Consider the following 13,934-nt stretch of genomic DNA (forward strand, 5'->3'; position numbering starts at 1 on the left):
TCAGATTAATAGGACTGTGCTTTGGGGAGGAAGAGCGCCTCTGTCAATCTCCACTAAAAACACTGTAATAGAAAATGAAAGGAGCCTCGGGGTGAACCAAAGCCTGATAAATCCCATTTCAATTTAAGAAAAAAAGACGAGCAGTTTTGCATTTCTCTTCAACAGTCCAACAATAACACCTACAGTGAGATTATAATGGAAAAAAGCAACAACAAAACATTAAGTTGCAATGATTTTTCGTCACTAACCACCTAGTGCACATACAAACACAGAGTGAATGGGTCATTACATTAAGTGTGCGCTAATATGTCTCCCACAGCTCGGTGTAAGCGCGTGGCTGGGGGCTACTGGTGCAGAGTGGGACTTGTAATGGTCCGCTGTATTACTGCTTAATTGCCTTGTCCTGCCCCGACTGGATTTAAAGCAGTGTTTTACTTTCATTGTGGACCTTTAAGATGGCCATGGCAGGGGCAGAGCTGTAGGTTTCCTCTGGAGGAATTACTGCAGGTAATAAAGGGCTGCATATGCTTTCAATAGGTGATACTAATAGACAAGAGTAGAGCGCCATCTGCTGGTAAAATTATAACAAGTCAAGGTGGGGAAAAAAAAATCAAATCTTATAACGTCAACTCATGCCTCTAAAAGGAAGACTACAGATCAAATTGTGAGCTTTAAGTGAAATATTTGAAGGCCATACATTTAAAGGTACAGTGTGTAACATGGGCTGAATGGGCTGGGCTCAAGTGCCTTTGTCTTGGCCTTTTTTAACCAAATAAGAGACTCGTGTGATTCTGTTTTCTGATTGGATGATGTTTTTGAGAATAAAAACACAAAATTATAACATAAAAAACATGTCCATTATGTCCAGTTTATTTATTTTTATTTATTGTTTATTTTTTGTAATTAAGAATAAATCAGCGTTACAATTGTTAGTAGTCAAATAAATGTTGAGGACATGTGGTTACCCCGTTTCTGAGGACACAGATATGTTATGTTTGTCAAATTTAAAGTCTAAATGTTACACACTGTCCCTTTAGCCTGAGCAGTGAGGGTCAGAGTGGATCTGCTGTCATCTAGTGGTGGATAATGGGATGACAAGGTTGTTGCTGCAGACCCCACATTCCAGTGAAGTGATTTTGGTTTCAGTATAACCAAAAGGTGCTCAATGATATTAGTGAATTTGTAAAAATGAATACAGTGCTCTGATATTTTTGTGAGCTCTGTATCTCACATTAGCTACATATTTTCTTTTTGATTCATAATGAAGTGTTTGCAAAGAGCTTTCATACTTTCATGGTTACTACCAATGGCTCAACGCTGTCAGAGTGTAAAGAGTGACTATTTATTTTTATTTTTTTGCCATGAAGAATTTGTGTCATTCATGTTTTTTAGGCAAAATACTGAGACACTAATCTTATTAATATACACTAGTATTTCTCGACATAGAGTAGCAGGTCTGTATTGGATAGATACATTTTTGGGTATTGAAGCTTATATTGGGGTTGCACACAGAAAACACCACAGTTTCATCATTTAGTATCCGTTACATTCACATAATACACTGAAGTTTCCGTAGGAAATATTATTTATTTATTTATTTATTTATTCAAGACAAACTGATAGATGACAAAACAAGTGTGGAGAAGATAATGACACTTACCAAAAAAGATAAAAGAAACATTCAATTACAATTAAGTGATTTCATTGGGTTATAATAAGTCGTGAGGCACTCATATTGGACAGGCAGTTTATTTACAAGAGCAGACCCTTACAGAAAACATAAAAATATTATCGGGACAGGCTTATCTATCAAGTCTCAATCAAAGCACCTTTTTGTCCGTTTCCACTTGCTCCAAGCTCTGGGCGGTAAAAAGTACTGAAAAAAACATCCAATCACCAAAGGTCCTCAGTAATTTACATTATAAAAATATCACCATGGTGATTCACAGGTTTACATATTTGACAGCGAAGACATTATTTACAGAAAATTGCACAAATAAAGAAAATTCAAAGAAATAAAAAACTAAAACAGGAGGATGAAAAAAGTGCAGTGAGGCTCCCAAAGGCAAAGCTTGAGCAATTCCTCTTTTGTAGGCTCCCAGTTTGCGCATTTATTTTCATCAACCCTGCAAAACATAGATTATTAACAAAAAAAGAAAACCCAGAAATTGTAACTCTACACAAAGAATAATATTGTTTATTTATTTTTTATTTATTTTTTTAGACATTGTTTTATAAAGGGAAAAAAAAAAAACTCTTTAAGGGTATATTTCCCCCCATATTTCACTGAAAGAGAGCAGGGCAGCTAAAGCTAACACTGTGCAGGCTTATTCTAACATGAGGTGAAGCACAGATATAATAGAAACTGGAGTGGCCCAAAATAACATATATCTGACACACGCAGAGGTCATGACCCTGTGACAGTGATTGAATGGTGCTGTCAGCTTCACATGAAGGTCTTACCTCATAGGCCCTCTAAAGTCATCTGATTTAGTATCTAGATCGGGTCTGCCAGCGCTGGAAGGACAAGAGGAGACCAGAGGGGGTGCTTAATTTACAACTGAGAACAACACTTTATTTTTTATGTAAAATAAATAAAAAGGAGGATAACACCACCACCTAAACTACAGGGTGAGTATGAACTTTCCTGATTTGTTCATGACATGCGGATGAGCGATGAAATGAATAGCGTCCTCTGGTGGTGAAATGACAGTACGACGACAGCCAGATGAGATGGGATCAGGACAGGACGCTGGTGTTGTGAGAGTCCACATCCTGCATGTTCATTATATCCGTACTTACTCCACTGTCATATATGGGGTTTTCGAATGCCGACTCCTCTGTCATGTTGTCATATGGGGGCGATGATGATGATGATGGCATTCGAATGGTCTTTCCTTGGAGCCTGAGAAAAAGGAGTACATAATTTAAGGCTCATTTCACAGCTAATGAAATGGATAGAGATTTTTACTTACTTTACAAAGTAGACATAAATCGCTAGCACAGTCACAAGGATGACTGCAGTGGGAATGAAAACAATCAGGGCTATGTTGGTCCCCTCTAGTTCATAATCTACTTTGGAAACTGTAATGGAAAAAGACAATTAAGCAATTTATCTTTTCTTTATCATATCGCACTTTATAAGCAAAATTGTCACTGTAAAATTAACTTACCATCTAATCTCCGTTCATCAATGTACTGTTGTGTTAAAGCTTCAAAATAAGAAAGTAATTTAGAAAGCAATGAGCATACTTCTACCCACAACAAACGATGATGGTTTATAGAAGTAACAGCCAACCTTTGCAGGCAGGGGGCGTGCTGTTCCACTGTGAGGGATGTCCAGGGATGCAGTAGATGGTGGCGTGGCCCTGCATCTCATAGCCTGAGTGGCAGGAGAAGGTGAGGGTCTCTCCTGCCTGGTAGAAGGCCTTCTCCAAGCTCTGCACACTGGTGGACGGGGCACCAGGGTTTCTGCATGGCTCATATTTCTCCGCTATCAAACACATGGAGTAGGTAAGTTACAGTAATAATGTTCTTCTTTCTGTAACAACAACGCTGGATAAACCTTTGGTGATTATACATAATGTAACTTTTTGTTTGTTGTTGCTTGTACTTCCTGTTACATGGTACATTTTGAGGACCATATTTTGTTTAATCTCTAATCTATGGTTTGCACTATGTCACTTTTCTGGTATAGACTCTGTCACCTGCTCATGTCCATAGAGATGTTATTGCTTTGCGTTCCACAGAATGGCATTATACACATGGATCTTACAGTCAATTGGAGTTGGTTTTAGTCTCTCTCACCACAGATCTGACCTGTGACTTGGCCTACTGTTATCTTCTTTTCTCCATGGAGATAGACAGGTCTAATGCCACACTGTGAAATATCCAGGTAAATCAGTAACATCTCCATAATAAGAAAACACAGTGCATATTAAATTAAAATGACAACAAAACTGCTGATCAAATGCAAACTGCAATTAAAAATGCTGTTTAATTCTGTGGAATTGTTAGAACTGTGACATTAGATGCACTTTATATTTCTGTTAAAATGACGTTTTGAACTAAGACCCCACTGTTATGTTTAAGCTTCCACAATTACAAAGGCATTTATTACCAGGAGCTCATCAGTGGTGTCTGCACACAATTAGTGATCGTTAATGAAGTGTTTTACAATAGAGTCATTAGAGAGAAATTACTAAGGAGAAAACTTCATAATGATGAAAGTAAAGCGTTTGTAGCATCCTATAGTAGTTACAGCTCAGATCTAACCTTGCACAGAAACATAGATTCTAGTGATATTTGTGAGTTCACAAACTCACGAGAATCCATCTTAAGAGACCCTTGCTGTAAGGTTAAGCTGGTGGGCGGACCAATCACAGAGCAGCACTGAGGTTTGTGCAGAAGCCAAAGGCCAAGTGCCCAAGTGAACCAAAACAAACATGGCTATGCCGACAGAAGAACTTCAGTCTATTTTAGCATCAATACAGACTATTCTGTTTGTGCAGAAGGTAAGGGCTTTGTGCATTTGTGACAGGGAAGATGTTTGTGCTTTTCTCTCATCTGGATGTAACAAAAGTTTGATTTTTCATCTTGTTCCGCTGTTGTGATGCTTTGATCAGATTCAAATATTTGTCATGATGTTCTGCTTTTTTCTGAATGCTTTCAGCAAGAGCCTTCCCAGATTGATAATGTGTAGAACTCAATGAACGCAACACATCAATCAGGCGTGGGCCATGTTAGCCAAGACCAAATTTTGCAAACATTTCACAAATCCAGAAACACTTTATTTTGTGGTACACTTATTAACATTGAACTAGATGCTAATTTGCATACTTTAAAATGGCTAATTTAATTAAGACATTTATTAAGTTCTTATATGGCTTATTAGAATGATGTTAGAACATTATTTGTAAATGAACTAGGCTTAATAAGTAAAAACAAAACGTCTTAGTGGCACTAAACAACACCATACTCAAAGCCTATTAGGGTCATCATTTGTGCACAAAAATGTCTTAACATCAGACTAATAAGCGTTGAAGTGTTTATAAATAGGAAAGTGTTCATTTAAATGCCTAATTAGCAGCAGAATAAGAATAAGGGACAAATAAAAACATATTAACATCAAATTAACCAATTACCAGTAGCACGTATGAATGTTAGATTAGATTTTTTTATACATATATATATTCTGTTCTGTTCTCAGTTGTAGTGTATGTTTCCTTTGCTTGTAAATAAAGTTACTTACGGACACATTTGGGAAGCCTTTCGCTCCACTTGGGCTTGGCTGAGTCTCTGTTGTAGCAGGTTAGGAGGCCGTTCCCAGAGATGATGTAGCCTTTATTACAGAAGAACTGTACCGTGGACCCGACAGCAAACCGGCTTCCTGTTACCACCTTACGACTGTGCTCGACGTTCCCCGGGTCTTGGCATGCAATCACTGAACACAACACATAGAAGCATATCCGTAAGACTTTATTTTTATGACAAAGGAAACTCAAAAGTACAGACTTAGAAATTTGTCTGTTCTTCAAAAACTAATTCCTTATCATTCTGAAACCCATGGAAAAGGAGAAAACACAGAAATCGGAGTACTGAATCGAACCTGTGACCTTATTGTTGTGCTGTTTTGATGAGAGCCATTACTAAATACTCGAAAAAAGCAAAAATAAGAACATAAATAAAGATAAATAAAACCAGCACATAAGCTAAAAAAAGCCTGCAGTCCACAGTTTGAGAACCACTGTCATAAAAATCCTGATATTCCTTTGACTCCTCTCACCTTCCTCACACTTTGGCACGTCCCCGCTCCACGTGAGATCCCATTGGCACATGAGTATTTCAGAGCCCACGAGCTCGTATCCGGGGTAACACTGGTAGGTGACGACAGTCCCGTGGATAAGGTCAGGGTGTGATGTGCTCTTCCAGCCATTGCTAATTTCCGGAAGCTCGGAGCAAGTGTCATTCCTGGCCACTTCTGTAAACCAGCACAGAAACAAGACAGTTAGAGCACAGAAATGTTATTATTACCAACCATTTTCTTGACTTCGGTGGGTGTAATGCCAGTGAGGAGTGTAAATATAGGTCTATTTTTGCTGGGAAGAAAAAACAGCATGTGGCTTGGCACCAGTCAATCTGTGCTTCAATAACTACTGCAGACATTGCCAACTGAACAAAGCGTTGGACAAAACCAGCTGATGTTGAAGTGCACCCTATTATTGTGTGGCTTTGTTTGTCTAATCTGGTGCACCTGGTGTTGGCCCGTACCCAGAGAGGAAGACAGAGACAGTGGTACAGTCAGGCTCAACAGGATGCCACTAAATAGACCCATTTTTATTCCACTGTGGCGTCCATTGTTTTCATAATAAGTCTAATAATGCTGAGTTGACTGTGCACATTGTCCACATTATGTAAGATCAAATGTGAAAACTGTGAATTGTGTCACTTTTCTGGCAGGGGTCCACCACCAAACAATGTTCCATAGTATAGCTTAAACGTATGGTGGCGTTAAACTTATTTATCTCCATGGAAACAAGTCAGATCAGTGGTGAGGAGACCCCTGCTCACAGCAAGAATCCATGTTTCACAGTGTATTTTTGTGCAATAAAACAGCATTTAACTGAATAAAAGTTAGATTGTTAAATGCAATACTACGGAATATTCCCGGTAAATAACTATGGAGACGAGCAGGTGGCAAACTCTTCAGCAAAAACCTTACACAGTGCACATTTGAATACAGTAATGCGTTTTCCCAAAAGATGAAATAAAAACTTTACTTCTCGATACATACCAAAAAAGTGCACCACAAATCCGTTGTTGTATCCGTAGATGTTTGTGGCTGGGTCTGACTGAAACTGAATAGTTACATCCGCCATGGACGTGTAGAGCTTGAAGTGCGGCCGCGTCCCACTGTACTGCCCCAGGATGTTGGCTGTCAGGTCATCGCCATCGTAGAAGGTCAAAAGGTCATTCTTACCAAGATGGAGACTAAAACGCAAACAAAAACAAGGGAATTAACATCTGCTTATGATTAAAAATGACCTGAGTGTAGGTTGAATGTATTACATGTAAGAGGACAAGCGGCGCGTTATTCAGCTGACAGCAGTGGAATACAGATAACGCTACGTCAACACTTCTGGCCACATTTGTATGCAGTTTATATTGGATGGATCTGATGTGAAAAATAAACACTAAATAATTCAAGATGCATGTTTTTTCACCAACACATTGATTTCATAAATATGTAAGAAAACGTTACTCATTCCAATAGAATACTCCACTTTTTAAATTACCCTAAGGTTACAGACATACACAAAGCAGGAAGTGTTAAATTGTGAAATTGAATATATTTCCATGGAGACACAGTTAGACAGGATATCCACAGCTCATGATTAACTTAAAGAATGCATTAACCTTTTCCATTTAGAAATTCATATGTTCTTGCCCTCTTTATGCAGTGTTAGTATAGCTTGACATTTATTCGTGCACTAGCCAAGGAAAATGCTGAAAGAAAAGTAGTATTGCTCTGCTGCGTTGGGAGAAAGTACCCCCTTAAATGTCAAGATGGCCATTATAATGAGATATGTTCATATTTAGCGGCATCATTTCAGGTGGGGTCTCATAATTTACATGTGTGCCATTTGAAGAAGCTCTGGAGGTTGCATTGGCGCTAAATCATCATGAGGTTTGCCTGATGTTATAAAAAGACACAATATGGAATCTTTGTTTAACTATGGTGAGGAGAAAAATCGAGAACACAATTCAAATTTTCATGCGCTCTGAATTGTTATTGCTCCAAAACGGGTGAACTGAACAAATAAAAAGTGTCTGCTCATTGTTGCTATAGCGTCAGAGTATTTATATCTGAACTATGAGATGAACAGATTGAAACTTTGTCTTGGTACAGTATTTCAAACATCTCTGCACAGATGCTTCTACTTTGCCTGAAATGTTCCACAGCATCTATCTCCATGGAGACACCAGATAAGATAAGAGAACCTTTATTCGTCCCACAATAGAGAAACTCCAATTTTGCAATGTAAAAAATGAAAGAAACAATAAAAAAAAATCAAGATTAATAACTATGTGAAATTATGACAACACCAGGCCAAGTTACAAGTAAGATCTGTGGAGAGATGACCTCACTCAAAATAAAATAGAGGTTTTTAAAGGCATTTCTCAAATAAAAAACACGCCTTTGTTAGAATAAATGCAAGAACTTTCAGGCAACAACACAGTAATATCTTCAGGAAGACAAGCAGGTAGATAGAAAAGTTAATTAGTACAGCTTTAACCTTACTCCATCGTGGAGGTTTCTCTTGTCCATGTGCTTGTTTGGTTTTGCCAGTGTATTTATTTTTAGTGACAACATGACATAAGCATAGTTAATAGCTCTCGATTGACAACACAAAAACACACTGCCATTCTTGTTTTGATTAATGGCTCCAATTATTTGAATCTTCCTTTCAGCGGTGAAACGTGTTTGAAGGCGAGACCCGCGGGCCTCTTCGTTTCCATATTCAGTGTTTTACTTTGAAGTCTGTTCTGTACAACTGAAAGTGCTTGTGACAAAATGAATCACGCGGCGTTCCAGCAGACAAAGCAGCGGGAGGGGGAGCCGTCTTAAAAGTGACACGACTTGATGATGATAGAGTGAAACAAAATGACCTATGCTCAATTTGTTATTCATAACTCCTTACACAGCCTCTCACCTCCATCTATCTGAGGGCTCGGAGTAAAAAACAAGCTGCGGTTAAGATGAATGAGCATCCCAAATTTTCTCCCGAAAGGTAAATTAAACAGCAACTACAGCTTTTGTGTTTTGTCTCACGGTTTCATCACAGCAACATTAAATAACAGCTCCATGTTAAGTTCAAACTGCAGTGTACACAAGTTTGAGACAGGCTTACAACAAAGAAAGGTGTATAAATGTACAATACTAAACAAAATATTAAAAAGAAGAACTCAGAAGTCCTTCGGTAGCATGTACCTCTCTATGTACAGTGGTAAGTTACTATCATAAAATTAAAAAATGTAAATAGTAATGTAAATGCATGTCCTGAGAATGTCTCCCTTTTTCATTGAAGCCACGTGCATTATAAAAAGTGTTGAAAACATGCTAATAGTTTGTTTTCTGTGTGTACTGGCATTCATAGTTGTAATATGTTAATGCTATTGCTATTCCAGTGTCTCTTTGAATGTTACAATTGATATAAACTAAAAATCATATTATCTTTGAGCTTAAATTTCCTGAGTCAATCCATCCATGTCCCGTCACATTCATATCACTCTTTTATGTCTCTCTTTTAATACAGTTTGAGGTGGTCACCCTAGACACATATAACTTGAAATTACTATAGTCAATACCAATCAGTCAAGTAAGAATTCACAGCACTGAACCCGCCTTATGTTCATATTGTTAAAGCCTGATTTGACTGAAAAATGGGGGGATTTTGTTGTTGGCTCATAATGGTGGAGGAAATGGTTCCAAAGCTATATTTCAGCCTCTTGAAGAACACAAATAGCAGATGCCAGCTGAATGAATGGCAGTGAAATGAGGCAGCGACCAGAGAGCAACCCCCTCTTGTTAGCTGGACGGCTATAGGGACAATTTAGACCTCCACATTCTGCCCACAATCAGCAGCTGTGCATGAGGCAGGCACAATGGTAATAAGGGTTTGGACCAAATCACAAGAACTGAATCCTGTGGAGCAGAACACATGTGAGCCACTGACGAAAAGAAATGTTCAAGGGAAGTTCTGAAAAAACTCATATAAAAGGTATTTGTACAGCTGTGTCTAATGTGCAGCTTTTTATTCATCAGAGCTGAACCATATTTGACCTTGTTGGCTCCTATAGGGCTTTTGTAACGATATTCAAAGCCTCCTTGCTGAGACTCTGACTCTATGTCTATTGAAAGCTCAGATGATTTGCAATGCACAAGTCATAATATAGTTTTAATCTGTAGCTAAATTAAAACCAAAAAATTGGTTCAAATGAAAATGTGAAAAAAATGAATGCTGCAAAGCTTGGTCTACAAAATATCACATCTCATTCACTGGAAAAAATATACAGTACATATCTACATAATGAAATCTTTTAATAAATACACAATTCCTTTCAAGAGCATCACTGGTCTATCTTGTAATTTGCATCATCATCATCATCAAATAAATGACATATCATTACCCAGTAGTGATCAAACCAGAGTTGGTCTTGCATTTCTACACTGGTTCGAGTCCAAATCTAAACCTAGTGTCAACACAGACACATGCCAGCTCTGCAGCTCCTCAGTGTGGACCTAAAGCCTGCTCCAGTACCACTCCACAGGCCACTCAGCTGCTCTCTCTGCACCAATATGGACCCAGCTTCAACCAACTGTTACCCCACCTGCCAGACCTAAGGCTTCAGACGGACCAAGCAGCCTGTTTCTGTCTGTCAAAGCAACTTTTACAAAAGATTTGAACTTTTAATGCAATAAAATAACTCTAAAGTGATTGTTATTTTATGTAATTCACATGATGTACAAAAGGACTCACAAAGTGAAGCGTTAAATATGCTGACTGAAAGTGTCTACATAGAGAATATTTAAAAATAAAGTGTATTATTGATCAAAATCAGAATCTGACATTTCGATTTAATAGCTTTGTTTTAACTGTTTTATCATGTATTTGTATAACCCAGACACCAAGTAAAATACAAACATACAAACAATGTACCCATGGGTATTAATAAAAAAAACAAAAAACCTTGAACTTTTAAAATAATTAAAATGTGATTATGATTATTTTAATAATTGACTAGACACAATTATTCTAATGAATCAGTGCAGCTCTATTTGTGATTACTTTCTGTCCGAATGACTGTCAGAGCTTATCTTTTAATGCATGTTCCTGTTAGTCCTGATTGCTATAGAAATATACTGCATAAAACGCTCCACAATACCACACCGTTTGTCAACTCTCATAGTTTCAGACTGCACTAAGTTTCAAGGTCTGTTTGAAACTGTACTTTCCGCTCGCATGTCTTCAGCATACCAATGGTGCCAGCTCGCTCCTGCTGATGTGGTGGCTGACAGCTGCGTTATGTACAAGCCTCAAGGCATTTTGTCACCTTAACTGACCTGTCAAGTCAAATCTGGGGAAAAAACAGTAAAATCCCATTAACTCTTACACAATGAAAGTTCCTATACCTGTCAGCAGTGCATAAGCCATTTTTTCATACTCATATTTGACATTTGTATTGTTACATTGATTGAAGAATTGTTTTCAGCGAGAAAGCAGTCCATCTTCCACTGACATCTAAGGTAAAAGTGCCTGTAGTACTCACTGTGTCCAGTTGAGGGCTCTGTTCAACCAGTCTGCCCATGGTAAAAAGTTCACAACTGACTAACATTCTTGCCCTAAGGTCCTTGCTGTGTTGAATTGTTAAAAAGCACTTAGTGGATGACTAAATGCGGTGTGAATTTATAACTTATCCTGAGAACATGGGTTTGGCTTAACTTTGTCTATTGCTCAAGCCAAGCAAGAATATCAAAGTGTGCTCTGTGTGGAGTCATTAGTGTTCTGGCAAGAGACGGGCTTGTTTTTAATTGGCAGCAAATGTCAAAGTGCAAAGTTTTGTTACATTATGGTACAGCCTGCCCTTCACTAAGACATGTCAGTGGGAAATATTCACAAATCCCCCATATTGAAAGAAAGAGAGGGCATATTAGCATTGTATGAGGATATTGCAATCTCCCCTTACAAATAAAAATAATAGAATGACTTTTTGTACATTCAACTACTGACGAAAGATACAGGGATTATACACCTACCCACGAACCCTCATAGTTAAAGCTGATCACTGGCACGCAGGCAGGGACCTATAAAAATCATGGAGAGTCACTGCTTTTGATATCCACAAATGCTGAACTTTATTTGTTTGGAATTAGCTCCACAAACTTGCTATATTAATCTTATGTCTTCAAGTCCTATCAGCTGAGCACAGTCACATCGTTGGGGTTGTGTCAGAGCACCACGTGCAGCTATTAAACGTTGTGCCAGTTTTTGTTTTATGCAGATAGACCCAGTGATTACAGAGGTATTAACCATAAACAAGATCAACAATTGTTCAATCTGACACCATTAAACATTAAAAACTGAATTCTGATTTGACCTCCAGCTCAGTTTTAAGCTTTCATGGTTTCAGCTTGTTCCTGTTACGTATATGCAACATTTGGAGGACTTTTTTACATTCGAAAGCTATTGTTTGGAATAGTGAATCAACATAGCATGCATCAACACTTTTTATCATTGTAAAACCCATAGACACTCAGTAATATGGCGATACCGGGTGAACGCAACCTATTGATAAAGAGTATTCAGAGATAAACTACTCTTAACTCCCATTGAGAGCATGTACCTGGTGTAGTGTTGTCTACAGGTGGGACTATCTGCCGTAACCTCTTGTCTCTTGCTCTTGCTCCATGCTAATTAGCTGAGAGCCGGCCCTCCTGTTTGGCCTAAATTAATTAATCAACCCTCATTATGCGCACTGCTCTTGTGTAATTGCCAACGCGGGCACAGCGATGAATGATAATGTCCCAAACATTCTCATTACTGTATGGAAGAGTGTGCCCATCCTAATAATGAGACACACAAGCTTTGTCATTTCAACATGCCCGACACACATACATAAACACAAATGATATGTGGACCAAGCCTCCTGGAATGCTATTCTAATGATGAGAACAGCAGACAGGAGGGTAATAGAGGGATCTGTGGGGATCAAACAAGCTGTGGTATACGCGGCCATGAAAGACACGCATGACCAACCTTCAGATAAACTAGAACTGCCCACGGCGCCATTAATTCACAGCAAGAGGCCAACCCTGAACTGCAGTGGCTTGGATTAAAAACTAACTCGTAGAAGCACATATTAGCCAGTGGGTTAGGACTGCATGCTGCTAAAAGACCTATAACAATACGTGGTTAGTTTTATGTGAATAGTAGTTTTGAGCAGTTACTATTTAAGCAGAAATACACAGCCCTTGTTGAGGACAGAACCAGGATTTACTCTAACCCATCACAGTTTATATTCTACTGTTATTATTCATTGTTTTACATTACATCATATCCCCTCAGCACATACCTAGTTTGTCAATTATGTGAAATTTTAAAAATAAAGACAAAGATGCAAAGGATATTGTTCTTCTCTGTTTCATTACAAGTTTATCCTTTCCTAATCATATCTAATCAATACAAATAGATGCAAATAATAATATAGGTTTACAGTTGAGGAAAATAAAAGGATTTATTTGAGTCTGAATATTTCTTCAGACATTGTGATATTCCTAAATGCGATTAGCTGTTTATAATCATGCAGTTAATTCTTTGCGTTGCAGGTATAGTGATACTGATACATTTTTTATATTGTGTAGTCCTAAATTTGACAAAAATCCAAAAATATATTTAACTAAAGTTTAAAAATGAATACAATTAACCTCTCTTTTTAGACATGGTTCACTGAAATATGTCCACTAACAAGAACTTGGGTCACTCCAACCTTTTCCCGAAATACATGTTTCCTCCCCTGCCTCTTCCCTTTGATATGCAGCTCCTATTTGACTGATTGCTCATATCTCCGAGTCTATAATCCTGGGAGATAAGAGCTGGGGCATTGTGTGCGCTGTAGCGATGGAGTGGGCTGAGCCAAAACCAAGTGCTCTCTGGCCTCGTTGTTCCAACACAGAAAGCCATTAAGGAAATCATGCACATTTGAGCTCAAAAAGATATTTTTAAAGTCTGTTTTGGTATTCACATTGCTGCTGGGGCTGATAAATCTAGCAAGGCTTCTGTCTGTTTGCTCCATATGGATCGACTTAATTTAGTTATTCAACCCAGATAATGACTTTAAACCCAGCTCTCATTAAGGCTAATTTAGGTTATTGC

At 38.2% G+C, this 13,934-nt stretch overlaps 1 protein-coding gene across 2 annotated transcripts in view; it reads right to left on the reverse strand.

Annotated features, from left to right (window-relative positions):
- Window positions 1–1,733: 1,733 nt before the first annotated feature.
- The window catches only part of LOC117380970 (seizure protein 6 homolog), a 78,055-nt gene continuing 65,854 nt past the window's right edge, over window positions 1,734–13,934 (reverse strand). The window contains exons 10-18 of one of the 2 annotated variants that reach the window (XM_055226983.1): window positions 6,794–6,990; window positions 5,786–5,980; window positions 5,252–5,443; window positions 3,299–3,493; window positions 3,174–3,212; window positions 2,976–3,084; window positions 2,803–2,905; window positions 2,464–2,517; window positions 1,734–2,126 (exon numbers count right to left, since the gene is read on the reverse strand). In XM_055226983.1, coding sequence (XP_055082958.1) covers window positions 2,491–2,517; window positions 2,803–2,905; window positions 2,976–3,084; window positions 3,174–3,212; window positions 3,299–3,493; window positions 5,252–5,443; window positions 5,786–5,980; window positions 6,794–6,990 — 1,057 coding nt within the window. In that variant the 3' untranslated portion in view covers window positions 1,734–2,126; window positions 2,464–2,490. Of the gene's footprint in view, window positions 2,127–2,463; window positions 2,518–2,577; window positions 2,906–2,975; window positions 3,085–3,173; window positions 3,213–3,298; window positions 3,494–5,251; window positions 5,444–5,785; window positions 5,981–6,793; window positions 6,991–13,934 lie in introns of those variants that run through there. The other variant, XM_055226982.1, reaches the window with a different exon arrangement.

Source organism: Periophthalmus magnuspinnatus, chromosome 14, assembly GCF_009829125.3.
Source record: "Periophthalmus magnuspinnatus isolate fPerMag1 chromosome 14, fPerMag1.2.pri, whole genome shotgun sequence".
NCBI classification, from domain to species: Eukaryota; Metazoa; Chordata; class Actinopteri; order Gobiiformes; family Gobiidae; genus Periophthalmus; species Periophthalmus magnuspinnatus.